Source organism: Adiantum capillus-veneris, chromosome 7 (genome assembly GCF_014529385.1).
Source record: "Adiantum capillus-veneris isolate H3 chromosome 7, ASM1452938v2, whole genome shotgun sequence".
NCBI classification, from domain to species: domain Eukaryota; kingdom Viridiplantae; phylum Streptophyta; class Polypodiopsida; order Polypodiales; family Pteridaceae; genus Adiantum; species Adiantum capillus-veneris.
Genome location: NC_140937.1, coordinates 111,047,135 through 111,061,750, shown reverse-complemented (window position 1 = coordinate 111,061,750; position 14,616 = coordinate 111,047,135). Strand labels below are relative to the sequence as shown.

General features: G+C 42.1%; 1 protein-coding gene across 1 annotated transcript in view; it reads left to right on the top strand.

The window, feature by feature from the left end:
• Positions 1 to 7,897, top strand: part of LOC147454426 (outer envelope protein) — an 88,120-nt gene extending 80,223 nt beyond the window's left edge. Inside the window, exon 4 of the mRNA XM_086516394.1 lies at positions 7,601 to 7,897. Within this exon, the coding sequence (XP_086372520.1) occupies positions 7,601 to 7,789 (189 nt within the window). The 3' untranslated portion in view covers positions 7,790 to 7,897. The remainder of the gene's footprint in view (positions 1 to 7,600) is intronic.
• The last annotated feature ends 6,719 nt before the right edge of the window (positions 7,898 to 14,616 follow it).

Genomic DNA, 14,616 nt, shown 5'->3' with positions numbered 1-14,616 from the left:
AAGCATCAGGTGCCAAAAGCTTGTGCTAGAAAGGCTAAATGCAAATCGTACGGTTGTCCTTATGGATGTTCACGTCAGCAAGGATTCACAGTTTAGGGTTTTTAGGCCCCTCAACCACACTTTTGAAGTTGGTGGGATTAACCCCTTGTCCTTGGTGTTGTGGCATGGATATTAGGGAGTTTGGAAGTAGTTTGGGTATTGAGTGACGGGGGTGCACCGTTTGATGGTGTATACACCCTTAGATTGATTCTTCACCCTTGTCTCTTGAAGAATCCTCCTCGGTTCATCTTTTCTACCTACTGTACATGGAGATGATAGAAAATTGCGAGTATTCTTTTTTGGTTTACCAGGACACTGTTTTTTATGTGGCATAGTTAGTCATATAGCAGCTGGATGCACTAGGGGGATAGATTGTCCAAAGCAGAGACAACATACAGTGTTTTAGAAGAGATAGACAGAAGTATCATCAGGCTCTAGGAGGTTAAAGGTTGAGAGAGCCAGAGGAAGCAAAGAACTCAAGAAGGGGAGGAGAAGGTGATAAAGCCAGAGAGAGATTCCGCCAATTAGAAAAGTTTACAGGCGTAGGGATTTTCCACGGGATCTACCTCTTCAGACTTGCTCTTCTTTGGCAAAGATACGACCTGTTTCTCCTGAGCCTGAAAGCTCTCCTCCAGATCTTGTTGTACCTTTATGCAATTCTGATAGAGATGATATTCCTCTTGTTGTGCTCATGACATAGTATGAGAAGAGCTTTCCACCTCTTGGACATGATAGAAATGTATATGTTAGGAGATATGAGAGATTGAGAACCAAGAAATAGTCTTGGTCAATTATTGTAGATTTTATGGACATTTTGGGATCACGATTCTGTGGTGGTCGGTTTTGTATATTAATCTTGAGGATGTGCCCTTGAGATGTTTAACTTAATAAAAAGAATTATTATTTTTATTACTATTATTATTTGAGAGAGAGAGAGAGAGAGAGAGAGAGAGAGAGAGAGAGAGAGAGAGAGAGAGAGAGAGAGAGAGAGAGAGAGAGAGAGATGATGATGATGATGTTGTATTATCGTCCGCGGGGGGCCAAAATGACCCATGGGACCCATAAGAGTTACAAGCGGTCTCTCCTCCTCTAGGCGAGAGAGGGGGTGTCATTGGTGTCTTGTAGTTGTTGTGTGTGGAGCTCGAGTATTCGGGCAAAGTACATGCCTAGAATGGTTGGAGAGGGTTGCGTGCGGCTAAGGAGGTCCTCTAAAGTGGTGCATCCTTGTATGAGGGGTCCAAAATCCCCTCGTATATGCGCGTAGCCATGACATTCTAATGCTACATGTTCTTCGGTTTCTAGTTTCCCCATATCACAATTATGGCATAACCTCTTCTTCTCATCAATGTGTTGCCACCCTCCTGTTTCAATTCTTAGCATGTGCGATCTCATACGCATTTGTGTAATGGCTCTCCATGCTCGCCACGGCATGGGTGTTCGGATATGGGTTTGCGCCACGGGGAGTGAGACCTTGTAATTCTCCCAATATTGCGGGTTGATATACTTGCAATAGTATACAAATTTGGACTTGTACCTGGCTGCTTTCCACTTCTCATGTAGCGCATGTCTATATCAAAATTCAGCAAAGCATCAGCTTCTCCCCTCTTGGGTATCTGCATAGTTATGTATTTGTCCACCTTCCACTTCGCAAACCATCTCTTGATATCCTGTACCCAGCTTGATGAAATGATTTTGCTTTTGTATGTTTTTTGAAGTAGACACCCCTCTTTCCATGCAATGTGTGGGAGACGGTGTGTGGGCATAGATTGTATCTTGAGAAGATATTTGAACACTCTTTGGAGGGCTGAAATTTCAATCGGTTTCCTGCCTGTTTCTAGTAGTAGCACCGAGTATGGAGTGGTGTTCTTTATCCCCATATGTCTACATAGAAACCGTTTTTGTATCTTCTCAATGTCATTCCATGTGTGAGCTGAAATACTTCCTCCCCATACCTCGATCCGTAGAGTACGGTTTGCACAACACGTGTGTCAAAAATGATGGACTTCAGCTCCGTAGTACTTTGATGGCACATGTTTTCAAATTGGTAGTATTTCGCCTTCCCTGCATCTATCCTTTTTTGTGCACACTTCCCCCATGCATGGTTGGAAGGTATATCAATGCCAAGGTATTTAAACCTGTCCACAACCTCAAGTTCGTGTCCGTTGTACATGATAATGGGCTGATTCCCTGTGTGATGTGTCTTGATGACCATGACTTTGGTTTTTGTGACATTGACGGCGAGTCCACTAGTCTTGCAAAAGTCGGACACCGCATTCATCATTTTCTGTAGTGTATTTGCATGATGCGAGAGTAGGACAACATCGTCTGCGTATATGAGAAGTAAGAGGATGATGGTTCCAATCTGTGGCATGTCTACCTCCTCTTTCATGCATTGTGTTATAACCTCTTCTAGTTGGTGTATGCATAGCCCAAAGAGTGTTGGCAAGAGTGGGCAGCCCTGTTTAACCCCCATGTTACTCATGAATTCTCGAGAGTACCCTTCTTGGGTCTTGATTTTACATCTAACCTCGCGGTACATATGTGCCACTGCTCTACGAAGGTAGGTAGGTACCCCGAGCCTTTCCATTCGAGCCCATAGATTAGCTCTCGGAATTGTGTCGAAAGCTTTCTGGAAATCTACGAAGCAACAGTACATTGTTTGGCCCTTTAGCCTACATTTCTCTGTTATGACTCTGAGAGTAATGAGGTGGTCAATAGTGCTATGCTTAGGTCGAAAGCCAGCCTGCCCTATGGCTCGCTTGTTGTTGTTTTCAGCCCACTTGCTCATTTCCTGTTCCACCATACTTCCAAGCAATTTGTTCATGCATGCCCCAATCATGATCGTGCGGTAGTTTGATGGCTGATTTCTGTCCCCACCTTTGTACAAAGCTTTTATCCAATTTTCTTGCCAATCACGAGGTATACCATGTGCGACCGCTTGGTTGAGTAAGACATGTAGCCATTTTTGTGCCGTCGGGCCTGCCCATTTAAGCATCTCCGAACATATGTGTAGCGTATCCGGTGCTTTCCCACTGCCCATCTTTTTGAGACTTTTTGCAATGATCTCCGCATCAAAGGTTTGTGCTAAAATGCATCCCTCTACTTCACCCATGTGGGTTGCAATTTTCTTTCATGTAGAGTGACTCCACATACATTTGAAGCTCTTCTTGGTCGAAATTCCCCATCACATCCGTATGCTTGCCTTTGATATTTTTCCATGCTCTCTTCGGATTTGTTTTGAACATATATGCATCTTGTTGTTCCTTATGTGTTTCATAAAGGCGTCTTTTTTTCCGCTTCATGAGGGTGTATGCTTTAGTTGCTTCTACCCATTCCGCACTCATTACATTTGTTGATTTAAGGCATTTTTTGGCCTCCTTGCATTCGTCATCGAACCAGATGTTGTGTGGAAGTCCTTTAATGTGTCCCTTACCTCTTGATTTGGTCATTGTGATTTCTGTTGCTTCACATAATGCATCCCGAAAGATCTTCCAGCCTGTTTCTATGTCATATGTGATGTCTCGACATTCAAGCAGGGTGTCAAGCATTCGAGTATAGGTGCTTCTCTTTTTGTAATCCATTACATATGAACTACTTGGCGCGCGTTTCTTTTGCGACTGTGTCTCCATTGACGCAAGTAGGCGTACATGTATGGGTATATGGTCTGAGTTGGGGGATATACTCCCAATCTCGAATGTGTCTATTATGTCCAAAGCATCATGCGCTACCAATGCATAGTCAATGGTGCTAGCCCCTTTGTTAGATGTATAGCATGTTCATAGAGTGCATCATACTAAGCATGGTTAGTCCTTGGGCATTGACTGTTTCATCACTGGATCTTCTATCCCATGCGGGGTCTAAGGCTATGTGTCCATCTTTGTCAAATGGTTGTAGCCCATGATCCCATATCTCTGTTTGAGTGTGAGCAATCCTTGCATTCATGTCTCCCATGACCATAACATTGCCACATTTTGCATACATGTCCATGTCCATACATAGGTCCTGGAAAGGATCCGTTTTGTCCAAACCATGGCTGTCATAAAAAGTGGACTCTCTGTGTGGAATATAGCATCCGGAAATGTATATAGGCTTGGCTTGAGTGAGCAGCTTTGCCCAAATGTACCTTTTATGTTACATACATCAATGATGTCGCGTAGTTCTTCCTTGTACATAAGTGCTATCCCTCCTTGCCCTCGTATTCTCATACTGGGCAGCCATAGAGAATGTGTCACATACCCTTCAATGCATGGTATACGGCGTGCATCATGTTCCCATGTTTCTAGTAAGAAGAGGATGTCCGCTTGCAGTAATACTTCCATGAGGCCTTCCCCTTTTTTCCATGGGAAACCACGGCAATTCCAACTAGTGATGTGAATTCGCTTGGTCCCATGGGTCGCGTATCCCTACGTAGTAGTGCCGGCCGTTTCCTTCTTGCGCTCCTCATATGCACGTCGTCGTATTTCTTGTTGAGCCGGTGTGAAGTCTTCTTTGATGTGGTATTTATTGTTTTGCAGATAGAATCTTGCATTTTCTAACACAATGGCTCTTTTATGTGCGTCTAGCATGGTACATACCACTGCGCGATCACCTTCCTTCTTCCCTACGTGGTGTGCACCGTATACCACTACATCTTGCATACCAACGTGTTTGGTAAAGAAGTCTGATATGCTTGCATTTAGAGTGAAACGGTTTCGTTGTCCTCTTCGCTAAGTCCTCGAATCATGACATTCATGGTGCGTTTTTCCCGTTCATTCTTTTCATTTACATCCACATTAGCCTTTACGTGATGCTCCTGTGCAATGTGATCCATCACATTCCCATTTGCATTCTGGACAATGTTAGCCCATGTCCCTACATCTACTGTTGTTTGTTCCCATAGGTGAGTAAGCTTCTCATCTTGTGTGAACAAGCGGTCTTGCGTTGTGTTCGTCAAACTCTCGAGCTTGTCTTGCATTGTTTGAAACTTGTCTTCTTGTTGCTTGAGGGCTATTTCTTGTAGTTGTATCTTATGTTCCATGCTTTGATTTTTGAGCGTGAGATCTTTAATGTCGGTGGCTTGTTCCAAGATCGTCTCATTCTGTTGCATAACCATTTGCTGTAATGATGTGAGCAGCCCCCATATATCCTGTGTGGTGCATTGCATTTTCCCACCGTTATGTGTTGACGTTGCCAACTGAGAAGGAGGGGTTTTGGACCCCATTCGAACGGGTGAGGAGCTCACCGTAAATCCACTCCTTGAGGTGCGTTTGTTGAGTTGGTCACTGAGCATATACGCTTCTATTCCTGGAATGTCTCACATCCCCCCAGAGGAGCAGCTCGCGCAGGTCACCAGAGAGAGAGAGAGAGAGAGAGAGAGAGAGAGAGAGAGAGAGAGAAATGAAATGTTATATTAACGTCTTCAAAAGGCCAGAATGACCTATGAGACCAAACTGATACAAAAGTGGTGAATCTGTTACAATGTCTGGGTACCTTAGTACTAAAGTACTAAGTGTGAAAAGTGTGAAAGTGTGAAAGTAAATGTGAAAAACTAAATACAAAGTATTAAATAAACTTCTTAGGAGCATTCTGGGTGTCTGGCTAGAATGCTTCTAATCCTTTGTTGTAGTCTCCTCCGGTGAAGTGTGCTTCTGCATCTTGGTCGTGGTCATCTCGATTTCCTAAGCTCAATCGCTCTGTCAATTAGGGTGCCTTTGGTATGAATGTGGGTACTCCTTTGTGTTGGCTGTTGGCCTCCGAAGAAATCTGTGATCTGCCTCTGAGGCTGTAGGAGAGAGAGAGAGAGAGAGAGAGAGAGAGAGAGAGAGAGAGAGAGAGAGGCGGGAGGCTCTATAGCTGCCAGCACGATTGCTGTCGAGCAGTCATGACGGGGAGGCAGCTGCCCTGGCGGCCATGGCGCGCAAGTGGGCAGGTGTGTAGGAGAGAGAGAGAGAGAGAGAGAGAGAGAGAGAGAGAGAGAGAGAGAGATTGAAATTGAAATTGAAATGTTATATTAACATCTTCAAAAGGCCAAAGTGACCTATGACTCATGAGACGAGAAAGTTACAATGTGGTGAATCTGATACAAAGTCTAAGTAACAGAATAAAAATAGAAATACTAAAGAATCCCGAGTTGCTAGATGTGAGCTAAGCAGCGAGCCGGACTTGTGCAGGATATGAGTAGGGGGTGAAGTGAAGTGATTGGGGGGACTAAGACAACACAGTGTGGGTGTATCGTCAGAGAGAGCTAAATCACGAGATCAAGAATCGGTCGCTCATGTCGGGCCAAAGTGATCCGAATCCTCTGATGCAGCCTCCTCGATGCTGTGTAGTCCTGTGCAGTCGTGGGCGTCTGGATCTCCCTAGCTCGATCGCTCGGTTGATCAGCGTGCCTTTGGTGCGAGGAGAATGTGGGCTTTGCTGTGGTAGTAGCTCCTCCGGATGTCCAGTGTCTGCTCTAAAGAAGTCTGTGATCCGTCTCTGAGACTAGCTAGCCTCTCCTCTCATCAGGCTCTCTCTGTGTCTGCACAGCTCGAGCATAAACAATCCCAGGCATCTCTGGTCCTCGTACCCCATGACTCTAGAGAGTGGTCCAAAGCCCTCTCTAAACAAGCAGTGGAAACGACTTTGTATCTCATAGTAGACTGGGCAGTGGCATGTGTTGTGCAACTGTCTCAGGCTCCATGTGACACAGGGGGCATGTCCTGGCCTCTGATGGTACTCCTCTGTATCTCTCGGTCTCGACCCGAAGCTGGTGTGAAGATGTGCGTATCTAGCCAATAGCACATCGTATCCCATGAGACAAGTGGGTGTCCATGTATGTTGGTCTCGTCACATAGCTGTCCTTCGTAAGCTGGAGAAGATGCTCTCTATAAAAAGAGAGCCGCTGGGCTGCCCTTCTATGTGATGGCTCCCCTGCCACCATGTCTTTGTAGCGGAAGGCATGCAGCCCTTATATTTGAGTGAGGTGTGAGAGAGGGGGTCTGCTTTTGGGTAGGTGCGTGAGTGAGGTTTTGTGCTTTCTGGTTTTTCCTCTTTTATTGTTTTTGTGGTTTCTCGCTCAGTTTTCTTTTCATGCATGCTTCCTTTGTTCTACTTAGTTTTGTCTGCTGGTCTGTTCTAGGGCTGCGCGAGATTTGCAATCTTTGGTCTCCTTTGCTTGGTCAATGTGGACATGAGTTTTTTCTTTCCGTGTTTTCTTTTTGCTGTTTCTTCTTTTCTGTTTTGTGTGTCTCTAAGAGAGATAGTTCTTTAGTATCTGTAATCTTTTCTCATTATTGATGATCACTTGCTATTTGTAACCAAAGCTTCCAAATTACATCAGCAAACTCACTTAAACTTGAAATTTTTGGCTTATGAACACACTGCCTTGCAAGGCTGCTATGCCTTTCGTGGTCTGTTGCACTATGACCCTTTGGTCAAAGGGCCGATAGCAGCCAGGCCGAGAAGTACTCTCAAACCAAGCCCCACCCCGCAATTGGTTACGGTCTTGCTCTGTCGTTGCACTAGTTCTTATTACAATGAAGTACATAATAAAGCTGATATTTTTTCCCCCCTTATTATCAAATTATTTTTCTGTGTGCAGGTTGGGGAAGAACGATTTTCCGTAAAGTGGGAGGAGGATGATAGTGTCTGGTATGAAATACTCTCATTTTCAAAGCCTGCAGCCTTTCTATCCATGGCAACCTACCCATATGTCCAATGGAAACAGAGGCTTTTTGCAAAGCATTCCAGTAGTGCAATGGTGAAGGCAGTTTCGGACTCCAGCTCTTGAATCTCACTATCCTTTGTTATTGAAGCCTCGTTTGCATGCAATTTTCCATGTGCTGAACCTCTCATTAACTTGTGTTTCAAGAGATCAAGAGTTCGTGTTTCTGCTGAAGTGTTTGTTAGAGAGAGAGAGAGAGAGAGAGAGAGAGAGAGAGAGAGAGAGAGAGAGCAGCTGAGGAAATTTAGACCTTGCATAGTGAGGATAGCTGTGACATCTTTAGAGTTTTTGGTCTTGTGAATTGCTTAATCACTGGCCCTATGCATAGGTATGAGAATGTGCTTTCACTTCAGCAAATCTTCTTAAAGTTAAGAGCTTAGGCTCTAGAAGGATATTAGCAAGTGTTTCAAACACAGGGGCATCAAGGAACATCTACTATAAACTATAGTGGGAAAATTACGAAGAGTAAACCCCATTTTTAACCCAATCCTATTGAACAAGGTTGGTGACTATTATGAAGGTGAAGAATACATCGTGACATAACCAATGATGATGAATCTTTGACACACTAGCTCAACTATTGTGTTGAAGTGACAGGTGGAACATATGAAAAAATCAGTACATTGAAAAGATGTTAGGTGTTCGAGAAAGAGCCTTAGTTAACCAGTATGGAGAAGAGTAACATTTGTGGTAGTAGTTTTTGGCAAGAATCTTGAATATGAGGATATTTTACCAAACTGCAAAAGAAAATATGTAGGGTTGAAATTACAATATTTTTTACTTAAGATAACACAACATGATTACAAGAGAAAACTAAACTGGCATGACTACTAAGTCAGATGATTGTTCTTGTATTAGAACCTTACAACATCCACACTTCAATTCATGATTTTGGCCAAGAAGACTCCTCACTTTCGTGGTTGGAGAGTTGAAATCTTCCATTGGACCTCTTGTTACATTTTGTTAATGCAGTCGTAGAAATTGAATGACTATGTTGATGGCACCTTTCCTAAGCATAATTTCAAGCCCCTAAAGCGATTCATTTTCAATGCTCTCTCTAATTGCCTTGAAATCGACATTGAAATAGTCATTGTAGTGGCTTGAATTTCTTGACCGTGTGCCTTCAAACGAACAATTCCACACATCAGTTTGACAATGAGGGACATGACATTGCACCATTGGACATGGTTGTAGAGAAGACAACAAAAGTTTGGAAATATGTGCGACGTTGAGTAGGCTAGCAAAATAAGAGTCACTAAGGGAAGGTTGAGGATTTTTTTGTCTTGTAAGAAATGGTCAGAGAGAATGATTTTCATTTAAAATACGTAAACAACAAATTTCAAATCCCACAGATCAAAGAAAATCTCCACTTTATCATCATATGCACGGGTTTCCGAGGTTCCACATGAACTGCCGCTTTCAAATCTTTTGGGAATGTGTCTTTTTCCCAAAAATTCCCTTTCCTAAACCATCAGTTCTTCTTTTGGTCAACTTCTAAATTACCCTTTGCTCAATTCTGTTAGATACCTTTCTTTTCACTATATCGAATCCCATCATTGTCTTCCCCATATCCAACCTTTGGCGTTGCTACAACTATGAATCTTGCTTAGAGAGGTATCTACCATTTTCCTGCTGAGTTTGAAGATGAATATGCACCTCTTCAAAAAAGAATTAAAGTTTTTGAAACTCCCTTTGCCATGCAAGCAACGAGATCAGAGGGAAAAAATCACATTGACTTATAAACAAATAGTAACGATATCCCATAGATCCCATCACCAAAAGCACTCTTCAATTGTTCTACATTAATGAGGTTTGTAGGAGATGGCATTGAAGGGCTATTAAGCTATACACTAAATCTTGCAGCGTGGAGGGACATTCTTAAGTCGACAAATCATTTGCTACAATAGTTTAAAAATTCTCTCAACCATCAGTTTGAAAAAAGGAAAGCATCGGTGCTTTTGGTGATCCCATCACTAAAAGCACTCCGCCATTCTTCAATTGTTCTTCTTTGATGAGGTTTGTAGGAGATGTCATTAAAGGATTGTTAAGCTATACACTAAATCTTGCAGTGTGGAGGGATATTCTTAAGTTGACAAACCATTTGCTACAATAGTTTAAAAATTATCTCAACCATCAGTTTGAAAACAAGAAAGAGGAGATAAAAACTTGCAAATTGTTGAATACAACCAGAAGGAAGAAAACACAGACAAAGGAAGTTAGAGAATAATAAGAGTCTCAAGCAAGGAGGTGGAGGTTGTGGTAGAAGAATCAAAGTAGTGAGGTAAATTGGTTTATTTTTCAAGTTAGTATCTTTAGATTTCGTTTTTTACTTAGAGAAACTATTGGTAGTCTCTATTTTTGTTGGCCTTAGGTCCCTTGTTTGGCCTTAATGTTCACGAGGAAACATGAAAGGTGAATCACAATCATTATGTGAAGTAGTTACACTTGTTTTTGCAGAGAATCTATTGGATAAGAGAAGGTTTAAGAAGGTGAGACATAAATGCATTGATGGATTCTTGTAGAATTTAACTTTGGACAACGATGATATTGAAGGTAATTTGAAAAAAACTGGAATCAATAGAGTAAATTATTGACAATTATTCAAGGTCATGAATAAAAACTTGGAAGTACTAAAAAATGAAAGGCTCCTTGCTACCAGATCTATCAACAAGTAATGTTTATAATCATTTTCAGGGTAATAAAGATGCTAGGGGAGCCTTTTTACATCAGAGCTCAAGTTTAATTGTTTCAATAACCTATTCTTTGACTTAAGGGCTTTACAATGAGCAAAGATAAAGTTCTATGATCTTCAACATTTTGAAATGAATGAACATGTCATTTTTGTGATTAAGTTAAATGGAAGTGAATTTGTGAAGAGTAAGAAATTTGAAAAAGTGTCAATAACCCTCATGAATAGATCTCTCAATACTCGAAAGGGACAATAGGGCAAAAATTCCCTAAAAAATTAATTGTTTAGTCAGAGAAGAACATTTGGTGGTCGGGTGATTTTAAAGTTGATTGTGAAAATAGTAATGTTTTAAATTGAGTATTCCATTACACCACTATACTTGAAATAATCAAAGATAAACATGGTGGAGAGGTGTTAGTTGTTGAGAGTTTCGGCAGGTATAGGTGGAATGACACATGGGGAAATATATAAAGACACTAAAGGGTATGTACAATGTGTCAAAGGGTGTCAAAGCCAAAAGCCCTTTAATGTATTGATTGGGTACATCAAAGGAGCCGAATTTTGTTGATTGGAGTAAAGCCTTTAATAGCCACTCTAAAGATCTAAACTTTCAAGTAGTTTTGAATATTTTCTTCTTAAATATCCACATGTGCACATTGCATGCATTGTGCAAAATCATTGAGAAGATTGTGCAATTTACATAGGATTGCATAGAAAGTGCAACCTTTATCAACCATGGAAACTTGCATAATGTCATAATAATCAATATCTAATTCTCCTAAATGATTTTCTTATGTTAAAAACTGATCATTTAATATGGGGAAGTGCCAGGGGAGAAAAAGCTAGAATATTGGTTAAGCTAGCAGACCGGCCACAGTAGGGATCCAAAGGATGGAAAATAGGGATCCAAAGGGGGAGCCATCTGCAAAAGAGCCATATGCAATAACGGGCTTAAAAGACCCTAAGGTTCAGCCCATTAAGACTTCCAAAATGCTAAGGTTCCAAAATTCAAAGGTTGTGTCCAAAGGTCAAACTTTGGGAAAATTGGATGCTTTGTGTGTGCCCCAAAAGTCTTTAGCAATCCCTACATAGGAGGGGGCAAGCCTTGCTTGTAGGGGATGAGAGAGAAAGTCACACACACACACACACACACAAACTCCCTTTACACAAAGGGAATGAGGGACACATGTCAGCTCCCTAGCCTAGATGTCCACAAGGTGTACCCAATTCCTATTGGATGGCCTTGGAGGTGGACCAATGAGAATTAAGCTAGAGTAAATTTAGTTTAATTGATTTAAAAACACTTAATAAAAGAACCAATGAGAATTAAGCCCTCTAGAAGACTATTGGACAGTCTCCCAAGGGGTCCAATGAGCATTCAACAGCCCAATGGCTTGCCTGATTCCTATTGGCCAGGAGGCAAAGGGGTCCAATGAGAGTTTAGTTGAATTATTAAATTACCTAAAGCTCTCACAAAGGAGAAAGGGGGACACATGTCAGAAGGCTATCACTTATGTTGCTTAATTGTCATTGGCTAGCCCTAGGGAGGTCCAATGAGAGGGTAGCATGAGCAAATAGCAAGAGGGGTCGACCAAGAGAGAGGGGGTTGATTTTTGCAAGGCATTATCACACACACACTCACAGAATCTTAGGTGTGAAGTAAAAAAGACTCTCTCTCCTTCTCAAGCTTTAATAGAAAGCTTATCACCTACTCCAAGCTTGTGAGAAGGGAGGCCTACACCAACAACTCTTGGCTTTGTGATGCAAATCCAACCAAGAGCCAAGCTTCAATGCATGCTCATCTCCTCTACCATGCTAATTACTTAGCTAATCTATGCTAATATGAGTGATTATGTGAGGAGATGTACATCTTTCCCGTAAGAATACTCCTTCCTCTCAATCTACTCTCATACCCCGCTAGCTCTCACCATCTTCGAAGGTGTGTGAGGTCTTGGGTCTGAGACCGGAGACAATTGATGTTGTGGTTGATAAGTGTTTTGCTTGGTTCATGAAGCTTTCATCTTCATTGCACTAGCTAGTCTTGAAGGAACACAAAGAATTGTATTGTACAATGTCTCTCTTGATGGGAGAAACCATAATACAAAGCCTTTTGGAGGGGGGACCGGCTCCATGTAAGTCCGGTCCTCAACTGTTGTCAATAGCTTAATTTCTCTCTCTTTTGAAAGTATTGTTCATGCTATCTAACTAGGTGTTATGCTTTTTGTTGCTCTCTCCACCCAAGCACTCTTGTAATTCTCATTAAGAATCTATTCTAATGAAATGTCCACTATGTTCATGCTAATTTCCGCTACACAATTTTTTAGGCCATTAAATGTTACATTGGTATCAGAGCACAAGGTTTCTCTTTTCTTGCTCAAGAAGGGAGGTCCTCAAGCTAGCTATAAATGGTTGGTATTATTAATTGCCTGTGAGTAAGTAGAATAGGGATTTTTCAGCCTTGTAGTGCGCCTGCCTTTGTGTAGTTAACGGGGCATCACCGTCGAGAGCTATGGTCTTAATAGTGGAGTCCTACGGGCTTGCCTACGGCTTAACCATTATTGAGTTATTAGAAGCTTGACAGGAGCCGGTGTTGTTTTGGTGTTGAACAACCCTCTCTTCTATTCCTTGCAATTAATGGTATTCGAGCCACCTTGGTGGAGATGGCTCCATGAAAACGGCGGGCTAAACGCTCTCCATCACCACCAAAGCGGAGAAGACCATCGCACCCTTCTCCACACCATAATTCAAAGAGGGATGATAAAAAGCAAGAGAAGAAAAAGGCGAGAAAGAGGACACTCTCTTCTCCATCTTCTTCATCCTCTTCCTCTTATGAAAGTGATGGTGAAGACGACAAAGATCAAGACAAGAAAAATACGAGAAAGAGGTCACCCTCTTCTCCACCTTCCTCAAATTCTTCACCTTCTAAAGAAAGTGACGGTGCAACCTTTGAACCATAAAAAAGAAGAGGCCATAGGAAATCCTATGCCGCGTGGAAGAGGTCGTCCAAGCTCAAGAAGTTCAAAGAGGGAGGGAAGAGCATCTCTTTCCTTACCTATGATGGCACCTTTGATGCTATGGACAAAGTCTTGGCCTTTATCCAACAATTTGATGCGGCGTTCGGAGATGAGGGCTTCACGGAGTCCTCTAAGCTACACCATGTAGCTATGCACTTTCAAAAGTCCACCAAGCAATGGTAGTCTAGCCTATGAGCCAACGGTGAAGCTCCACAAACATGGAAAGCTTTAAGAGCTTCCATTATGAAGTAGTTTTTGGCCACCGATGCCAAAGACAAAGTACTCACCGAATGGCGAAGCTTAAAGCTCTCTCCCTATGAATCCATCCACAAATATGTAGACAAGTTTTGGGACCTACAACTCAAAGCCATTGTCTTCAAAAAGTTGGATTTTGGAGAGCAAAAGCAACAATTTTGTTCGGGCTTAACCAAAGAAATGGCGGGCATCCAAATGGATCCATCAAAGTTAGAGGTAATAAAAGGATGGTCTAAACCAAAGAATCTTCATGAACTAAGAAGCTTTATAGATATGTGTGCATACTATAGACGCTTCATAGAAAGTTCTCACAAATTGCGGGACCATTACATGACCTAACAAAGAAAATCGTTAGGTATACATGGTATGCTAAGGAGAACAATGCTTTCGAAAAGCTTATCTCTCAACCTGTGCTTACACTACCGGATCTCTCAAAACCATTTGAGGTCCAATGTGATGCTTGTGGTGATTGCCTTGGAGCTATTTTGCTTCAAGAAGGGCACGCCATAGGCTATGAAAGTCGAAGGCTCGACCCTGTTGAGCAAGCTCTAGGCATATATGAAAAGGAACTCCTTGCAGTTCTACATGCCTTAGACTCATGAAAGCACTATTTATTGGGGACTCCTTTCATTGTCCGAACGGATCACCAAAGTCTTAAGTACTTCATGAGGCAGACCAAGCTCTCCGACAAACAAATGAGGTGGGCAAATTTCCTTTCGCAATTTCATTTTCATATTGCTCACATTGCTGGCAAGCATAATCAAGTAGCTGATGAACTCTCAAGACGGCCGAAAGTGAATGCGGTTTCCATAGCAACTCACAATGATCTATCTTTAATGATAGATGAGTATGCTATTGATCCCGATTTTAGAGATGTGATTTCAACCCTTGCATTAGGGAAGAAACAAGAACCATTTACTTTACAAGATGGTTAT